Raw genomic sequence first — 18,687 nt, 5'->3', positions numbered from 1 at the left:
CATATTATTACGCAGCATATTGATGCTTCATGGAAATCTTTAACGTAATGTTCATCTAGTTAAATTCTATTCAAAGTTAAACCTGACAAAAATGTAAAAAAAAACATCGTAGGAAATGAAAAGTATGTGTTTGCAAAAGCTGCTTTGTAATATATGTGGGCTGAATTAGAAAACAAAAGCTGGCCTGTGTTTCATCTTTTTTAAATTCCTTTTCATTAGCCGTGCACCCTCTCAGACGGGCTCTGGAAAGCTCACAACCAATCCGGCCTAACTTGCTCACGTGCCCCAATCAATCCGGCGTCTGCAGCTAATTGAGGCGGTCGATGCTGAGCTTGTGGAGGGGGGGTGGGGGGGGGCGTCCTTACTCTGTCGGTGTGACCGGGAGCGGCTGCCAAAACCTTCCCTCTCCTCCAGTCCCACACGCAGATTGTGTTTTTAGAGTCCAAACCCACGGACACCAGGCACTGCGAAAGAGAGCGAAGACAAAGACGATCAAATTCATCTGACCGTGTCGCAATGACCTCTGCAAAACAATCTAAGTTGGGTTCTCTGTGACACAGTGGAAGGCTTAAAAGTGGCTACAGAGAACCGTTGTCCGGCCGCTGGCACTTCCAGTGAGCACATTTGAGTGTGTTTGCTGGGGGAGCCTCCTGTAGCGAGTGAGCGAGTGAGTGAGTGAGTGAGGAAGTGAGTAGGCAGCAGCAGCAGCAGCAGCGAAGCGGAGAGCAGCTCTTATGGAAATCCTTCTCCGCTCTCCAGCTTGTTTTACACGATAAAGGGTGTCCTTGTGTCCTCTGCTGAGTGAGAGTCTCTGTTGGGGCATTTGCACTGTTTTAACTTGCATTAAGAGAAGCCTGAATTTGAATGTTGAGCAAAGAGAATCCAAGTGGACGATAAGGTTTAAAAGTACATCCACAGCAGGATGAAAAAATAATTACTTTGGTGATGGCAATTTTTTTCCAAAACAGCTATGGAAAAGACTTCCATCCATTTTTTTAGAAAATGTTGAACTTATGACAGACATCATACCTGCTGAACATCAGCAGCATTGTCACGGTATCTATAGATAATCGGCCCTTCTAAGCCAAAATCCCATGTGACAGCTGAAAGACAAAATATAAGGGCGCCTTTCACTGTTAAACATAAGGAACGTTCAATGAGGGAACATTGTCTGCGAACAGGCAGATTTTTTATCTAGACATGAGCAACCCTAAACAAAGCATAACGTGCCGCATAGAGAGGTTGGAATAGAAGAATATAATACAACAGCGGTCGTGAGTTACACTCTTCTTACCAGTCGTCACCACTACATCTCGCACTGAAATACCTACAAGAGATGTCTCAAGCATCAGGGTATATTTTGCTATTGCTTTAATAGATGGACAGGGTCATGGCACAAGGCATTCCTCTGGATTTCTGGAGTTTGGCTGTTTTTTTTCTCTAATCCAGGAAGGAGAGAGAATAAATGGAGCTGCTAAACAGAGAAGCGAAGGAGGCTCCTCTGGCTTGAGACATTGTCACATTTTATCTAAATCCCCGTCTCTCAACCCGAGCAGGAAAACAGCAAAGGGTCCTCTCCTTTTCTTTCACTGCAAAAGGCAGGAGGTGTAACTTCTGCACAGTATTAATTTCCATAGTTCAAATCAACATTGCGGGGGAGGGTGCTGTGTGTAAATAATAACCTGTTTTGTAGGGAGCTGCTAGTTCCTGCTGTCAGGATGCTGGTTGCTAAGAGTATTTAAGGTTCTCCCAGTGTGATCATACTAAAAAAAAAAACCTCTAAATTTCCTTCCTTTTTGTGGTGCATTCTTATAATTTGAACGACTGTACCTGTCCCTCCAGGTCGAAGGCCAGGCATGCGATGCCATGTGAGTGCACATCCTTGAGGATGGACACAGTCTGCACGGTGTAGGAGTCCCACACGCAGATGTAAGGCTCCTTGCCCACCTGCCCTGTGGCCACCAACACACGCTCCGGATGAAGCGCTAAACTGTACAGAGAAAGACAGATGAAGAGAGAGAAGGGAGCGGAAACATTTGGTCAGCGTTGCCTTATTGCCGTGCTTGTGTGTGTGTGTGTGTCTGTGTGTTGATGTGTGTGCGGGGAGCAAACGAGGGCTTCACCTCCCAGCGGAAACCACTGGGACGAGATGAGCAGGTTACGTCCGCGATGGGTCTGAATAGGAAGGCACAGGGGCAGCTTGACGAGGTGACATGGTCCAATTAACTCAGTCACGCTCAAACACACAGCCCGGCTCCGTGTACGCGCACAGGGCGTTCACAATGTAGGAAAAGCATTTTTTGAGGTCTACTCTCTGCCCATTTCCTCTTCTCTAATTCATACGGGATTTCCTCGCATCACCAGGCATATATTTGTAAAACTCTTACATAAGCTCGGCCCCTCCACTCGTGCCTCCCCCACCCACAAGCATTCCCACTCTCCAGCTGAGCAACAGCCTGCCGTATGAAGCTGTCCCTGCCCCCCCCCCCCCCCCCCCCCCCCTTTCCCTGCCCGTCCTTTCAGCGGGCCGCCAGTCACGTTCCAGGCAGGCCTGAGTGATTCACTGGGCAATTCTCCCTCTTGCCCCGTCCTGGTCTATATATTTTATGCTGCAACAGAGACCCCCCCCCCCCTCCCACCTCCCATTTATAATCAGGCTGCCTGTTTTGCCAACTGCTCTCCAGAATTTCTAATCCTGGCTTGAATTCAGATAGCAGGACGAGCGAGGCCCTCCTCTTCCTCTCTCCCTCACTCTACACCTCAATCTACACCTCTCATCTCCATCCTTGTCCTCCCACGATTTCAAGCTAAATCTTTGTGTCTGACTGGTGAAACCTCATCCGCATTCGAAACATGCTGCCACTGAGAACTCGACAAAGCTTTGACAAAAGACATTTGTCTTTTTTCCGACTGTGAGATCCGACAGATCCGATGTTTGTCCTCCCTCGACTCTCCTTCTATTTCTCTCATCATCCGCTTACCACCTTCTTCGTTGAACCTCTCTCCAACCTGGAACAATTGCAACTTGTTTTTTTTTTTTTGTTGTATAAATTACATAATCAGAGCAAGCAACTATAAATAGCATTCAGAGGCAGAGGAAAGAAGCATGACAGGACCCCTTTGAGACGCAGACCGACGCAGCAGAGAAAGCGCCTCGGCTCGAGCAGGTGGAGCACAGCCAATCCGTCTGGTTTGACCCTGCATGAAACGGCATCGCCAAAGAATAGAATGTCCAATAGCTATGGAGTCAATCTCGTGCCAAACGTATTTAACGGAAGCCCTGAAACTCAGCCAGACTTCCACTTCAGTTTTGTTTTCCCATCCTGCCAGCTTTAATGTGTATTGTGTGTGCATGTCCCTCTTTTGAGTCAGCGACAAGATTTCTGTTTCATTTACATTTCTGTTCCCTAATGACTGGGGCTCTCTGTTTAATAAAGGCTATCTGCCCAAGTCCTGTAGTACTAGACTGGCTAAACCCTGCAGCAACTAACATGTAGCTGGGAGGCAAATAAACAGCCAGAGGACTTCATTCTTTTCGGGCGGAAGATGCAAAGACACATCTGGTTTATTTTAAATAAACTAGAATAGCACGACACTCACCATTTACCCACTCTAGCATAATTGTTGTTCCTTCTATTTATGGTGAGTTGTTTTTTTATCATCAACTTATAAATGCACTAACATTCTTCAAAAAGAATAGTTCTGTTAACTGATTATTTCTAAGTGATGGTAAAGTGAGGAGTACAATATCAGAGTATTGTAGCTGCTTTCACCTTTTCTGTGTGAAATAACATCTCCAGTTAAATCAGAGACGTCTATCAGAGTTTATTTCTAGAACCGCGGCGACAATGATGCTGAATCATGCCACTGCGCTAAGTAACTGTACTGGTCTCTGGAGGATCCTAATTGGGGGAGACGGACCTGCTCTTTACAGGCTATCCTCACAGTGATGATGGGATGTAGGAGCATCTCTCTGACACTCTGCACAGAGCACCAAAATATGTGCATTAAAAGCAAAATCATGGGCACACTCATTGTCACCAACAATGAGAGTTGTTGCTATGTGGTTTCTATTTTAAGTACTAGGTCAAATTATCAACATATAAATATATACATATTGCCACATATTTACTTAATACTCCAAAGTCACTTGTTTCACATGCACAGCTTCAATTTGTCCAATAATATTACTGTTAGAAAACCCACTATATTGCATGTTTATCAAACCTTCTACATGCTGCTCAGTTTTGTCATTTTGATTTTAGCTCATTCATTTGCAGAGCAAATTTGCGTTAGCTCGTGCAGGTCACAGGTTCACTGAGTCTCTTTCACCTCGCTGAAACATGACCGGTCCTCGGTCTGGCATCCATAATCCATAACTCTGTCTCCGGTCCATCATAACAAGTATCATCAATAAAATAGTGTAACGTGACACAGCCTTTTATTCCTGTGTCCATAACACCCTCTCATTAACTCTCCCCCTCTATCAAAACAAAGAATATGAATTAGCCAAGATTTAGGAGACCAGCCGTAAATGAAGCCTGCTGTCATGTTTCGACGCTGCTGCCAGAACAATACCTGATTGTTGGGACAGAAATTCAAGTTTTTACCATTACACAATATCTCAAATATTATCTTTCCCCTAAACCCTTCCCACCTTAACAAGAGTGTGTGCAACCCTTAGTTTGCTATTGTTTATGGGAACAAAGGGATCACACACCCAAAGCCTTATTTAGTAATTCTGCTTCCACCTTTTTCAGGTTCATGTCAACGTTGCAAATACAAAGCTTTGAGGTACCAACTCCCGAAGGTTTTATTTAGTCGCCTCAGGTTCTTTGGGTTTCAGACTGGAATATATATATATATATATATATATATATATATATATATATATATATATATACTGGAATATATATAATATAAATGTAATACTACTACTACTAAACTACTACGAATTTAACTAACACTCAAGGGGGTGTTTTAACATTTGCACATTAACATCCTCACAGTATTATATGTATTGCTCAATAACCTGTAAAAGTTCCAGACCAGCAAAAGAAGGTCAGACTATCTTGTTTGCTTGATGCACGGTCATAGACAGCGGAGCATTTCATTAATGTGAAAACCTGTCTATTAGCTGGCTGGTCTCAAAGGGCCGCAGGGCGAGACAGAACCAGGTGGGAGAAACAAGGCCAGAAATTTATCACAGATTTAGCTCACAAATAACCCAAAAAAAGAAGAAAAGGGAAAGCAAGAGCAAGAAGGTATTGATTTTTTTGTGCTTTTTGAAGTGGGCTACATATTTTTCTCGGGCTAATGCAATTTGAGAGCAGTCCGACGGTTATTCAGCACCGCATCTGCGGAGGATTGCTGCTGGTGGTGCCAGAGTCAAAGGAAGGGTTCATGGGAGCTTCACAAGCACTCCTCTGAGATCTGCATTTTAAATACACCTGACACCTGTCAGCAGTAACAAAGAGACCTGAAAGCTTTTACTGTAAATGTGTTTCAACTGCCAAAGCTTTGTATCCATTTTGAACAGCCTGGGTGTAACAAATGCAACAAAAGACCAAATAACAGTATAAGAACAGATGTACAGATGGTTGATCTGGTGGTTTATAGATTAATGACGTTTGCATTGATTGGTCTTGCACATGCAGTCAGTGACTCCTCTAGCATATGCTGGAACCCGGGTAATTCACCCACTGCAAAGCGGACGGCTAGCCTCTCTATTGTTCTATTAATAATGGAGCAGGGGTCCAGCTGACTACCGACATGGCATATAGTACTAGTCATCTCCAGGCCAACCCACACATACATGTCAACACAAGCGCTGCATAGTTAGACATGGGTTGCTGTTGCATGGCATGCTGAGAAACCGCTGGGAAGCAGGAGCCTTACATGTGACATGTGTAACATTGGTTATTTTGCGGTGTTTCATTAAAAAGAAATGTTCAAGGACCCTTTTAAGGACAGCCGTTTTCTGTTGCATTTTCAGTATCTCACCCATTAGTGTTATTGCCCCCCATGTGGGCTGCCTTTTTGGAAAAGCTTTTAATGGGTTGAAAAACGTCCGCTAAATGACAACGGTGCCAGCAATGTTCATTTCCACTAACGATTTTTCCAATTCTTTGTTTAGAGAATCAATTAATAGAAAAAAATCAAAAAAAAAATTGTGTCAACCCATTCTCTTTCTGCTATTATCAGTATGATATTTTCCTCTTAGTTAAATGAATTTTAGCTTTGCATTGTTGGTTAAACAAAACATCATTTTTTAAAGAATCACCTTGCATTCATGGAAATAGCTGAGGGACATTGCATTGCATTTTATAGATTAACTGGTTTGATAATTAAATCTGTTGTAACATTCCAGCAGCCCCTGCAGCTTCAGGAGGAGGAGCGGCAGCAGTGAGTTCTTTAGTAGCAGTAGAGAGAACTCTGCTGACCGTGTCTGCCCCACTGGAGAGACACTATACTCTCATCAACTACTGGGGATGCTGCTGTGTGTGTATGTGTGTGTGTGTGTGTGTGTGTGTGTGTGTGTGTGTGTGTGTGTGTGTGTGTGTGTGTGTGTGTGTGTGTGTGTGTGTGTGCCCCCTTGAGCTAAAAATTAATAAAGAAATAAATATCATATCACACTGCACAAGGTGACACCAGCACCCACAATGTCAACACCGCCAATATCAATTAGTTCACTAACGAGGGTCCGGCGCTGTCCGAGGTGCTGAAACAAATAGTCCCGCATATCATTACGCTACCTGATTATATCGTCGTTGTGTCCCAGATAAAATTTCTGCTTGTGCTCCCGGGTGTTGTACACAACTCCCACGCCGGCAACGAAGTAGACTATTTCCTTGGCGGCCGTGTAGTACAGGTTGTTGCGGCACTGGTGTCCCCGGTATCCGTACACCCACTCCAGTCTCAGGTGGCAGTTGGGAGCAGTTCTGTCAGCCATGTCCGCGCTTCCGTGTGTGTGTCTCTATCTGTGGCTCTCGCGTAGGTTTTTTTTCATATAGTGTCATTCACCAAAAAATAAAAAATAAGGATTTAATTTAAGCCCGCGTGTCCCATTAGATCCGTTGGATTTCCACCGGTCCGGAGAAAGCGTTGAAATTAGGCATTTCCGAGGCTCGCGTGAAGGTATTGTCTCGCTTTCCGGAAATATGAGAGCTCTTTGTTTCTATTCAAGAAACGGTTGTTTTTAACGCGGTTGTTCTCATTGTGAGAATGTACTTCCACTGCTGCCTCCCGAGGCTTGCTGTCCTCCCCGACACAGGTCAAAGCTCCTGTCAAATCCTACAAAGATGGAGCTGCACAGTTATTCTGCAAGCACCGCCCACAAAGATGACGGACCTCCATATCGTCCAATTAGATCCCTTGACTCATCTTCGAGGAGCGAGAAGCTGGAGACGACTCCTACGTCACGGCTAACAAAGTTACGCTGGATTTCAAAACTGGATTACTCCTTGTGTCTTAATGAACAACATCATTCGTTGAATGTGCATTTTACACACACACATAGGCCAAATTGTGCGTCTTAAAAAAGTAGAATGAAATTACATTTTTACATAACATATTATGTCTACATTTACAACAGCTACAATATTTAAGATTCGTAGATGTCCCATTATATTTGAGTTTTTTGAAGAGGTAAATTAACACATAAAAAAAAGTAAAACAATATACGACGTTATATAAACACATCTTATGAGAGGAAGTAGTGAAGTGAAGCCCCGCCCTCCTCCGTTGTTGCCGAGCGACAGAGGAAGCTTGGGTCTCGCCGTCCATGTATGCCATCGTCCCTGTTTAGCTCAACAGCTCGGTAGCCGACTTTCACACCTAGTGTCATACTTTCCCCCACCAAGCAATGGAGGTGAAGATGGACCCGTTGTTCCTAGCGTTGAGCTACTTCCGGAGGCGAAAGCTTCAACAATGTTCAGATATTTGCACTAAAATATTACAGGACAACCCGTACGACCAGGTACCGTGGCGTAGTTAGCCGTGAGCTAGCTTAGCATGCCTGCGATTATCCGTGAAGGAAAGCCTTCTTGTTTGCTAACGCAGGAATGCGGTAGAACATGGTGCATAATCCCGATTAGTCGAAAGGAAAGTTGTCGTTATTTCATTTAGGTCACGCTGTATTTATTATCATTAGCGTATAAGAATCCGCATTTGCATCAGCTGCTGAACATGTTCCCGTGCACTCGACCAAGTTTCTTTTACACATTTCATTTTTTATTTGCACTAAATTTCCATTCATTATCGCATCTTCTTCTTCTTCTTCTCACTAACCCACTGCATGCTGTGTCAAGGACTCCTCCATACTTATCTCAGAGGTAACCCTGTTACTCTCTTCCTTCCCTTTTCGTTTCGTTTTCCTGTAAAAAGTTCAATGCAGGTCCCGACTGTTACATGTTCCCCTTCACATCCGAGGCCATCTATGTGACTCACATGTTGTGATCTTCTCAGGCTGCGTGGAGCTTGAAAACCCGCGCTCTTACAGAGATGGTATACATTGACGAAATTGAGGTTGACCAGGAAGGGATTGCTGAGATGATGCTGGATGAAAGCTCTATTGCCCAAGTTGCACGTACGTGTATACTCCTCGCTGCCCCTTACAATTAGGAAAGTGAATCATTCATACATTTACTCAATTGTTAAATCTGTCTGATTGATAACACTGGACTTTCCTCCAGGACCAGGAACATCACTGAGGCTCCCTGGAACAAGTCATGGCGGAGGTCCCACACCGGCTGTCAGGTGCTGTCTGCCAGAAAATGATTCTCTAGTACCATAACATTTTACCGTAGATAACTTTGCCACCAAAGTAAAGGCAACACGGACTGAATTTTTTGTCCATATAATAGGCCCTTGACACAATCGGGGCGTCCCATCACAGGATTTGTGAGGCCCAGCACACAGTCGGGTCGTCCTGGGACAATGGAGCAGGCCATCAAGACCCCCCGCACCGCAGGCTCCGCCCGTCCTGTCACGAGCGCTTCTGGCAGATTCATTCGTCTGGGCACAGTCAGTAAATATTCCATGAAATTGTGTCTGCATCGACAGAAAAGGCTCCGTGTGCAAACACAAATGCACTTTTCCTTTATTGAAACACAGCCACTGCACACTCAATGCCGGCTGACTTCATCAATATTTTCAGCTTTAAAAAAAAAATCCATCATGATGTCAGTGTTTTATTGATCTTGGTTCATAGTTTTTTAAAATGCAATCTTCTCGTGCACTTGTTTATTTGTAATAGTTATCTATTGCTATATTGACTACAGGGAAAGCATCATCATTGACTTTCTTTTTCACTGTTTCTCCAGGCTTCTATGTTAACCAATCCAGAAGGACCATATATAAACCTCTCGAGACTAAATCTGGCCAAGTATTCCCAAAAACCACAATTATCCAGGGTAAGATTGAGACCGCCACTTCCATAAATAACTAAATATCCTTATTTTATCACACAATCATACTTTCTCTTCTCAGACATTGTTCGAGTACATATTCCACCATGAAAATGATGTAAAAAATGTAAGTGTCTTATACATCTTATGGTATTGTTTTTTTTTCATTGACAATTATTCATACAACAAAAACGTAATGTTTTATTTCCCAGGCATTAGATTTGGCTGCTCAAGCTACTGAACATGCCCAGTTTAAAGACTGGTGGTGGAAGGTTCAGTTAGGAAAATGCTACTACAGGTAACGCACAGGCAACCAAATGTTTGGATCTCCAGATTTCTGACATTCGAGTATTGTTTTTGTAATTCATGTAACGATTCGTATCTCTGACCTTTGCAGGCTTGGTTTATATCGAGAGGCAGAAAAACAGTTTAGATCAGCTCTGAACCATAAAGAGGTGGTGGATACGTATCTCTACCTTGCGAAGGTAGTGACGCATTACCAATTTGTTGCAAGATGGAAAATAATTTCTTAATGCCAAGTGTCAGCTATGAAAGACCCTTGTTTGTGTTTTCCTAAAGGTGTATCAGCGCCTGGATCAACCAATAACAGCACTTAACCTTTTCAAGCAAGGTCTGGACCACTTTCCTGGGGAGGTTACTCTGCTAACTGGAATCGCTCGCATACACGAGGTAGAGTATGTCCCCACGGTTCTTATTATAGAATCCACTTAGTTCTCACTCCAGTTACAAATGTCCAAAACTCAAAAGGAAGTCGTCTTGTAATGTTTGTGCTGTGATACTACCACAGGAGATGAACAACATCTCATCGGCCACAGAGTATTACAAAGATGTGCTGAAGCAGGACAACACCCACGTGGAGGCTATAGCCTGCATAGGCAGCAATCACTTCTACACCGATCAGCCTGAGATCGCCCTGCGCTTCTACAGGTCCGACACGCATCCATGCATCATTTTATGCAATGTATTGTTACACTATAAATTGTATCCCGTCTGTGATTCAATATGCCCCCCCCCCCCCCCCCAATCCTAGACGGCTACTTCAGATGGGGGTGTATAACTGCCAGCTGTACAACAACCTGGGCTTGTGCTGCTTCTACGCCCAGCAGTACGACATGACTCTGTCCTCGTTCGAGAGGGCTCAGGCCCTGGCGGCCAATGACGAAGAGCAGGCGGATGTGTGGTACAACATAGGACACGTGGCCGTGGTGAGTTCACAATCCCCCAAAAGTATCTCAGAATGCGGTTGATTTGATCATATTTAACAATGAAAGAAAGTAGAGCTCAGTAAAGCCTACAAAAGGTGCGAAAGGTGCAAAAATACATGTGTTCTACGTTTACAGGGCATAGGAGACTTGCCACTGGCCTACCAGTGTTTTAAATTGGCTTTGACTAACAATAATGACCACGCTGAGGCCTACAACAACCTGGCAGTGCTGGAGCTGCGCAAAGGTCGCATCGAACAGGTGAAAATATGTCTCTGAGTCATACAGCTTTCATGCTGCTGCTTAAATATGTGAAATTAGATCATTTTCCGTTTTTTTAAGATTGTATTCAATTACCATTACCCTCAAGGCATTATTATTGTCCAACCTGAGTAAAGCATGTATTATAAGACGCAGTACCATGAAAGTCTATTTGATTTACATCCCAAAGGCTTGTTAATGTGGATTGTTTAATGGATCGCTGATGCTGTGTGGTCACCACGCGACTGGATTACACACAAAGTCAATGCAAAGATGCGAGTAAAATGCCAAATCGCTTCAGTCTTTAACTGAACTTCCACTGCCTCTGAGCTAATAAGGTGTCAGAATGATCTTAGCTGTCTGATTCAGAAAGATGCACTGGCTCATTCCTTGTCTGCGTCTCCATTATAAATGAATCCGGTGATATTGACATTACCAAATGTCGTCCTGTCTTTGGTCCAGTCTAAAGCCTTCCTGCAGACGGCAGCATCGCTCGCCCCTCACATGTACGAGCCGCACTTCAATCTCTCCATTCTCTCTGAAAAGGTAGTTTGTCACTACTTAAATCATCTAAATATCTAAACAATGCAGTAGAAAAAGCATAATCTCCACGGTACAGTCTGCTGATGTGAGGGGTTTTATCTGTTTCCAGATCGGAGACCTTCAAGGCAGTTACACTGCCGCCCAAAAGTCTGAGGACTCCTTCCCGGAGCACGTCGACACTCAGCAGCTTCTCAAGCAACTTCGGCAGCACTTTTCGGTTCTGTGAAGGCTGGCGCATGCTTCTGCGTCTGCGTCGTTGCGTCGACGCACTCGTTTTAATTCATGATTCTAAAAAGCTTGCGTGTGTCACCTCCAGAACAATAGGCGGAGTAACGTGTTTAGTTGAAGACGACCTAGTGAGTCACGTAAAGTAGCTCCAGTTTTTAAGAGCATCTGTAACATCTGTAAGCTTAACGTAACAACTTGATGCTGACTTACACTTTAATTGTAGGAATGTACAATGCATATGTGTGATAAACTGGTATCTTTGTGTACAGGTCTGTATAGTAGAAATTCATATGTACTCTACATAGTAAAGTTATTTATTGCAGAGTAATGTTTTACCTACATTTTGTAGTTAATTTCATAGATCAAATGTATTTTTGGTATTTTGGCGTTCCTTGTAAGACTGAAGTCTCAACAAATATTGACATGACAGTGAAGAGAGATTTAAAAGTCTTTAATAAAAACAGTTCATTTTTTATTCAAACAATTAAATGGACTTTAACACATTAACACTTGGTGTTCCTTGGCAGATCCATTTCAGGTCATAACTGCACGGCGCATCATTCCAGGCCTGAAAGGGATTCCCTCTGGGATACGTTGCTGCACAGTCCTCATTGCCGCTATTGTTGGGCTCTCCATCATTCCAATATCTGAAACAAATAGTAGGTAGGGGAGAAATAACAACTGCTGTGTAACTGTAAGCACAAATAGAATATGATTTATTTATTGATTTTGAAGAGTGGTATTATGAATGGATTTTTGCAACAGCTGTAATTATGAGATTGTATTATAGTGTCTCAACAGTTCCTACACACACAATATTTGACTCAATTTAATTATTGTTTGAATTATGGCTGTTGGTTGTTTCCGTGCATATATAACTGTTACCCTTCAGTCAGTCTTGTTCCATCCAGCCATTTCCAAATCCCTTCCTCCTCCACATCTCTCAATCCGATCCAAAAGCCCGTCATGCTTACGTCCAGTGAGGGGTTATGATTATTATTTATCAAGCTATGTATTGCCATCTGCCGACAACAGAAATGTACAAACACATACACACACACAATTAATTGATATAGTAAAGTTACATAAAGTTAATAAAGTTACAATCCGCACAACTTTCAGCATCTACATGAAAATGCAGCATACACATTGATGCAGCAGAAATATAAATTCAGAAACATTATATATGTATACTGTAATTGTAAAACACCGACAGAGAACATATTACTTCTCAATTAATACTTTACGTTATACTTAATGATCATTTTGCTGCTAATGCATTATCACCACTGATACGTGTACAGTACATTTATTTACCGCGTATGTTACATCGTATTATTATTTCATTTTACAGCTATTTGAAATGCTAAGAAAATCGTTGCTTAAATGTGGAGTCTTACGAGTTTCTCTCTGGTGTCGATCACTGCCAAGTCAGCTCCTTTGTTTCTGCAGAACTCTCTGGCTTCTGGCCATGATCTGCGTTGAATAGCGTCAGAGAATGGGAAGAAGTAACACAGCGAGTTCATGAACGTCCACCCGGGGAGACAGTGCCTGCAGCCGTTTTCTGTTACCCGAGACAATGGAAACAGGATGTTTTGTTGTTTGAGGCACAATAATTATGTTTTTGTAAACCTTGACAGCACAAATGACTGAAAGAAGCTCTCACTAATCATTGGGATGTGGGACTTCAACGCCGAAACCTCCATTTGGATTCTGTCACTGAGCGCTTCGTAGTTTTTGATTTTTCTACTCTGGTGTTCAATCTCCCATTTGGTCATTTGCTGCCCACTGATCTCTCTTTCCAGCTGCTTCTTGGCTTCATCCCTGCTTTGGATTGCAGAGTTGTGAGAAGCTTGCAGTTTGGCCACCTCGCTCCTGATGTCATTTACATCCTGTCCATTTGTTAGCTTTTTATCTGCAAGTGATAGAGACAAGGTGTTTATCAATTACATATACAGCTTAATTGCTTCTACATACAGTACGCTTGCATCTACAGATTTTACATATTTTTTAATGCTTAGGGGGCAGCAGAAACAAGCTGTCGAACTTTGTTGACCTCCCTTTTGTTCCTTTTAATTCCCCTTCCTTAGCTGCAACATTAAAAGCGACTGACTAAAATGCATACGCGTAATAGCTACTCCAACTTTTAGTTGAATATATTAAGTTTTGCTGCAGTTTTGTAATTAATCTTGAGCAAAAGTCTGAGAGCAGGATCTTTATTCTTATTAAGAATGACATTTATTGACCAGGTATGTGTCACAAACTGTCAACCAGAAAGGTAAGATGTCAGCACATGAAAATCTCTCTGAGGAGACGAGTAAACGGGGACTTACAATAAACTCCCAGGCCAACGTCACTTGCCAAGAGAACGACAGCAAGCACCGCCAGGCCTACTGTAAGCCGTTTGTAATGATCCAAACGGGATGCAGGCCTCACCATCAACATGGACACTACACAGAGACACAATGGGTCAACGTGGAGCCGTCAACTGTGTCACCGTTATTCAATATAAGTAAAACAACATACAGAGAGTCGACAAAGGCTAATCAAAACCAAACGAGATGTACGAACGATTTAAACAATGCCCCTAATAACAAAACAAGGAAACATTTTAAAGTACAACAGGGACGTGTTTCCTGTAATGTCTTATAATCTTTAAATAAAATATACAACATTCTCATTGGCGAGTAATGTATTCAATTTCCATTCACTTTACCTTGTTGCTTCTCTTGGTTTGAGTGGAGACTGCGGTCATCGTCACTGGAGTCCTCTGGATGAATCAGTTTGTTATATGAACCATCAAAAGAACCACCTGAATTTTCTCCTCCCTCCATTTCAACGGTAAAAATGAGTCTGCTGCGACCGCCGAGAAACGTTTATTTGTTAGGACCTTGCCCTGTGTGCAAGTAAGTGTGTGTGTGTGTGTGTGTAACATTACAAACAGAAAATCAGGTTAATTTGTTAAATATTTACAGGAGCTGCAGAGGATTTAAAGTGCAGTTTCCTTTTTTAGCCTTACATTTTAAGGCTAAAAAAGAAGCCGAGACATAACAGAGAAAATGATTTGCACTGCACACATTTTGGATTTCTGAGGAGACACAAGAGTTCTATACTTTTTTTATTTCAGTGATGGAAACCCACCTGCGATGCCAAGTTATTGATCACAAGTCATTGATCACGAGTCACCCCCTTGACTTATACAGTACTACAGTAATTATACATTAATATAGTTATACAGTAATACAGGTTCTTTTGAGAGATGGACACATGGAGAGATTAATAACAGCAGGATGATTTAAGAAGCCTCCATCCTTGAAGGCATCTGCCACATGATTCCTGTGTTTTTTGTCATAAAACGTCCTACGATACACAACAAATACATACGTCTCGATACTTGATAGCGTCTGCTTCATTTGCACTTCTAGATAGTTTGTCTCCATAATGATATGTTTAGTAGCTGAATGAGGAACCTGAAGGTAATCGACTTGGGCATAAAATATAATAAGGGAGAGAGAAACTTTGCGACACTGTCTGAACTACTGAGGTGCAGACTGCTTGAACAAGTCCTTTAGGGCTTTGGGAAATGACGTTATTGATGAATTATGTCATTTTCAATGTCAACCAGTCAGTAGTGGGAACAGAGATCCACCTCCCCCTGTACACAGACCATAAGTTCCTCAAAGTAAAACTCTTGATACTATATTTCAACTTATTATACCCGCAAAATACAATCAAGAGCAATATGATGATCTTTTACTAGGTTACACTCAAACGATTGTGGAGTTAAAATCACGTTTTGAATGTTAAAACCATGTTTAACAGTTAATGCAGACAGTTCAAACCGAGGTCACGGAAAGAAAAGAAAAGAACTTTAGTGTGAGTCCTTTTGAGAGAGAAAGGAAAATACAGAAGTTGCGTGTTGTACTTAATAAAAACATCCTGACCGCCATCGTTATTTGTTCGGGATCAGTTCCTCATTGAAAATGCCACATGTGTGATTAACAGAATAAAGAGTAAAAAGCAGTTGACACATGAATGTAATTTATTCGCTCGAGTTTTACTTTGCTTACTCTCAGAAACAACGCATTAAGGAACCAGAGGTTATTTGCACATTTATTACAGGTCAAGCTAATCACCACGTTGACATCATGAGGGCCACTTCTCTGAGGTAACTGCCTGGATTCGGCTCGCCATGCAGCTAGTTGGGTTCCTTTTCACACAACCATTCCTTTTGCAGACTGCAGCTGGCATCGTACCATGTTGCCTTGGAGTTTTTCATGTTCATGATTGCTAAGCAGTCCTCCTCCGTTCCTGCGTTGTTGGGTTCCCCTTGCATCCAGTACCTAAAGCAAGGCCCGCGTTACACTTTATAATCGTCATAATAATTCTCTCTCCTTCTCCTGCTGTCTCTCTGATTTGAATCAGTTCACAGATTGACATTGCAGCCATTTGCATGTGCCTGATTAAGATTAAATTGTCCTTTTTACTATACCAAATGAATCTCTATATCAAATACACAGGCAAGAGGCACCTTGAGGTTAATGGATAACAAACGTAACAACTCTTTCTAAAGTTGATGGTCATTTCAGGACTATAGATGAACCTGTCTGATAGAAACGTAATTGTTTGACATTCAGGGAACTAAGCTGATTTACTTTCCATGGGTCGTCAAACTCTCAGGAAGAAAGCCAATAAGCATATTCCAAACCACAGCAATGATTCTTTGAACACAACAGCACTGCATAGTAAGTATCAAAGCTCTCACCCTCCATCCTGCAGAGGCACATTATTTACCCACGTCCAATTGCCCTCTGTTTGAATATCTGTAAGGCCGATCCAAATGCCTTCTGGATGTCTCCACCACGGTCGAATGCTTGGATCTCGTTTGGGTAGGTATTCATAAAGATTCAACTGGATAAACAGAAGTTGAACAGCATCACAATGTGTTGTTAAAGGTTCACCTCTATCATATGTAATAGCAGAGCAGGCTGAGCTAGCAACCGATGAGATGTTGAAGTGATCGTGGCTTGAAAAGCATTAGCTCTTCACATAGCAACTGGACATTTTCTACAGCTCACGGCATTTCCAAGAAGATAATTTCATATGTCATGAAACACATGGATGTAATGCCTGCAATACATTGGAATGGAAACAGTTCCAGGGTGATATTTTGCATCACCTGTACTCTGTTGTGTGGAACAAAGCCACAATGTGGCAACGTATCTTTTACCTGCTATTGCAAGTGGAAACGTCTTATAAAGTACTTGTCTGCTGACACCTGAAAGTTACTAAATCTGCCACTGAGGAAATGGGGAAAGCTCTTGAAAAAGACTGACCTTGATTAAATGCAAAAAGTTAAAAGGAAGCAAAAAATTAAAAGACTATTCATCTTATTTGTAACATTTCTTTGTCTTTTCCCCCCAACGTGACGCTGGGCTCACCTGCTCCTGCAAGTTATTAATCACAGCCAGATCTGCGCCCCGCCTGAGACAGTCCTGCCTGCTGTCATGCCAGGTCTTCAAGTGTTGGGATCCAGAATGTAAGTAGCATGACATGTTGAATAAACGCCATCCTGACTGGCAGCGACCGCAATTTTGTACTGTTCCAAGAAGAAAATGAGTTAAAGTCAAAACAAGAGGAAAAAGGGTTGATTCAATAATGTTTTTTAAATGGATGCGTTAAGAGCTCTCACGAATATCAGATGAATTGGCCGTCAGTGTATCTTTCTCCTTATGTAGGCTCTCAATCTGGGTCTGGACGCCGTCGCCGAGGGCCTGGATCTGCTCTAACTGAAGTTTCAGCAGCCGGTGGCTCTCCAGCTCTGTCTCTAATGCGTGTCGGGCCTCTTCTTGAGCTTTGATCACTTCAGTCTGCATCACCTGAAGTTGCTTCACCTCTAAGATGAGGGCTTGTGCTGTTATTTGGTAGGAGTTGGATTCCCCACTTACTTTTCCACCTGTAATTAGCAGATACGTATTTACCATAAGTCTTAGCAATGGGTTTTGAAAGGATGTGTATAGCGAACTATCAGCTAATGAATTGTTTAGTACAATGTACTACAAAGTGACTCGAAACAGGAGAAGCACACCACGGCCATTGGATTAGTTGTACTCACAGTAAATCCCAATCCCAATACCGGTAAACATCAGTATAATGTTCAGCAGTGCTAAACACACGATAACCAGTGGATACAGAGGAAGGCTTCTGGACCCAACTCTGACTGTGCGGGAAGATCCTGAACAAACAGACACTTTGATCAGAGTTCAAAGCGACAGATAATAATGCATCGTCATTTCTGAAATTGTCATGGTTAAAATTAGGCAAGCCTACCATTATTCCTTCCATCTGTGCTGTCATCATTATTTGAGATCATTCTTGTCTTAGCCATCTGGGTTTTTTTCAGAAAGTCCGCCTGCACACAACTTTTATCTGTGTGAGATGGCTGCTCTGTCAATATTACAACACCGTGTGTCTGTGTTGACACCCCCTTTAACTATCTTCTATGCTATCTTTTATGTGAAAATATCTCCTGACTGACTTTATTTGTTGTCTCTTTTTTTTAGATTCTCATTACGCACACAATGCAAATAGTGAGAAGTATAATATATTGTACAGGTGACACACACACACATACACACACAAGTCTGGGTTGTTTTTATGTATATGTAAAAATACGTTAAAGCATACACAAAGTGAAAGGATTTTACTCATATCATACAAAACCTAGTCTAGAAGAAGTTTCATTAGATTTCTAAAAGTTGTGACACAATGCATGTTTCACATGAATTATGTCGCTTTCAAAATAAAATGGTGAACTGAACGTGCGTATCTGTGTGTATGACACATACCTGCCGTTGACTAAACGTGTTATCCCTTTTATTTTTTTATCATAGCCTCCAGGGTAAAGGCAATGTGTCCAAACATGAATGTATAAGAATACTTTATTATTTTTATTTTATTGTTAACTCCCAGCGGACCGTTTAACTTGATCGTTTCCGGGTTTGAGTGCGAGGAAATGATGGATG

General features: G+C 42.3%; 4 protein-coding genes across 8 annotated transcripts in view; 1 reads left to right on the top strand and 3 right to left on the bottom strand.

Annotated features, from left to right (window-relative positions):
• eml5 (EMAP like 5) overlaps positions 1 to 7,311 on the bottom strand; it is a 28,648-nt gene extending 21,337 nt beyond the window's left edge. For all 4 annotated transcript variants that reach the window (XR_013452805.1, XM_040199408.2, XM_040199409.2 and 1 more), the window contains exons 1-3: positions 6,756 to 7,311; positions 1,831 to 1,990; positions 366 to 464 (exon numbers count right to left, since the gene is read on the bottom strand). Coding sequence is in view for 3 of the 4 variants with exons in the window: in XM_040199408.2 (XP_040055342.1) it covers positions 366 to 464; positions 1,831 to 1,990; positions 6,756 to 6,952 (456 nt within the window). In the remaining variant the exon portion in view is untranslated. The remainder of the gene's footprint in view (positions 1 to 365; positions 465 to 1,830; positions 1,991 to 6,755) is intronic.
• Positions 7,312 to 7,728: 417 nt separating this feature from the next.
• ttc8 (tetratricopeptide repeat domain 8) lies at positions 7,729 to 12,169 on the top strand. 2 transcript variants are annotated; one of them, XM_040199419.2, is made up of 15 exons: positions 7,743 to 7,978; positions 8,310 to 8,333; positions 8,467 to 8,587; positions 8,694 to 8,757; positions 8,865 to 9,024; positions 9,324 to 9,413; positions 9,490 to 9,534; positions 9,620 to 9,705; positions 9,805 to 9,892; positions 9,987 to 10,097; positions 10,216 to 10,355; positions 10,459 to 10,633; positions 10,769 to 10,891; positions 11,354 to 11,437; positions 11,544 to 12,169. In XM_040199419.2, the coding sequence occupies exons 1-15, from the start codon at positions 7,865 to 7,867 to the stop codon at positions 11,658 to 11,660; spliced, it is 1,542 nt and encodes a 513-aa protein (XP_040055353.1). In that variant the 5' UTR covers positions 7,743 to 7,864; the 3' UTR covers positions 11,661 to 12,169. The 2 variants fall into 2 exon arrangements, with proteins under 2 accessions (XP_040055354.1, XP_040055353.1); XM_040199420.2 differs by lacking the exon at positions 8,310 to 8,333 and having other exon boundaries at positions 7,729 to 7,978.
• LOC120833180 (C-type lectin domain family 4 member E) lies at positions 12,099 to 14,592 on the bottom strand. The gene is made up of 6 exons (XM_040200063.2): positions 14,379 to 14,592; positions 13,996 to 14,112; positions 13,329 to 13,577; positions 13,063 to 13,226; positions 12,548 to 12,684; positions 12,099 to 12,309 (listed from the first exon to the last, which is right to left on the bottom strand). Exons 1-6 carry the CDS (start codon positions 14,494 to 14,496, stop codon positions 12,147 to 12,149), a joined length of 948 nt encoding a protein of 315 aa, XP_040055997.2. The 5' UTR covers positions 14,497 to 14,592; the 3' UTR covers positions 12,099 to 12,146.
• Positions 14,593 to 15,686: 1,094 nt separating this feature from the next.
• On the bottom strand, positions 15,687 to 18,674 carry LOC144388428 (uncharacterized). The gene is made up of 6 exons (XM_078089868.1): positions 17,993 to 18,674; positions 17,778 to 17,897; positions 17,355 to 17,618; positions 17,104 to 17,261; positions 16,428 to 16,573; positions 15,687 to 16,005 (listed from the first exon to the last, which is right to left on the bottom strand). Exons 1-6 carry the CDS (start codon positions 18,048 to 18,050, stop codon positions 15,861 to 15,863), a joined length of 891 nt encoding a protein of 296 aa, XP_077945994.1. The 5' UTR covers positions 18,051 to 18,674; the 3' UTR covers positions 15,687 to 15,860.
• Positions 18,675 to 18,687: the final 13 nt, after the last annotated feature.

This window comes from Gasterosteus aculeatus, chromosome 15, assembly GCF_964276395.1.
Source record: "Gasterosteus aculeatus chromosome 15, fGasAcu3.hap1.1, whole genome shotgun sequence".
Classification (NCBI taxonomy): Eukaryota; Metazoa; Chordata; class Actinopteri; order Perciformes; family Gasterosteidae; genus Gasterosteus; species Gasterosteus aculeatus.
The sequence above is the reverse complement of the archived record's forward strand: the minus strand, read 5'-3'. Positions and strand labels throughout refer to the sequence as shown.

What these genes read in the sequence shown, in the direction of transcription:
- ttc8 (XM_040199419.2), top strand. Translation starts at nt 7,865, where the DNA reads ATGGAGGTGAAGATGGACCCGTTGTTCCTAGCGTTGAGCTACTTCCGG. An exon ending in GGTCCCACACCGGCTGTCAG is followed by an intron (nt 8,758 to 8,864) that starts GTGCTGTCTGCC and finishes TCCATATAATAG; the next exon opens with GCCCTTGACACAATCGGGGC. An exon ending in TTAGGAAAATGCTACTACAG is followed by an intron (nt 9,706 to 9,804) that starts GTAACGCACAGG and finishes TGACCTTTGCAG; the next exon opens with GCTTGGTTTATATCGAGAGG.
- LOC120833180 (XM_040200063.2), bottom strand. Translation starts at nt 14,496, where the DNA reads ATGGAGGGAGGAGAAAATTCAGGTGGTTCTTTTGATGGTTCATATAAC. An exon ending in CGTTGGCCTGGGAGTTTATT is followed by an intron (nt 13,578 to 13,995) that starts GTAAGTCCCCGT and finishes TATCACTTGCAG; the next exon opens with ATAAAAAGCTAACAAATGGA. An exon ending in GTCCCACATCCCAATGATTA is followed by an intron (nt 13,227 to 13,328) that starts GTGAGAGCTTCT and finishes CTCGGGTAACAG; the next exon opens with AAAACGGCTGCAGGCACTGT.
- LOC144388428 (XM_078089868.1), bottom strand. Translation starts at nt 18,050, where the DNA reads ATGGCTAAGACAAGAATGATCTCAAATAATGATGACAGCACAGATGGA. An exon ending in CACAGATGGAAGGAATAATG is followed by an intron (nt 17,898 to 17,992) that starts GTAGGCTTGCCT and finishes CTGTTTGTTCAG; the next exon opens with GATCTTCCCGCACAGTCAGA. An exon ending in GGCCAATTCATCTGATATTC is followed by an intron (nt 17,262 to 17,354) that starts GTGAGAGCTCTT and finishes TTCTTGGAACAG; the next exon opens with TACAAAATTGCGGTCGCTGC.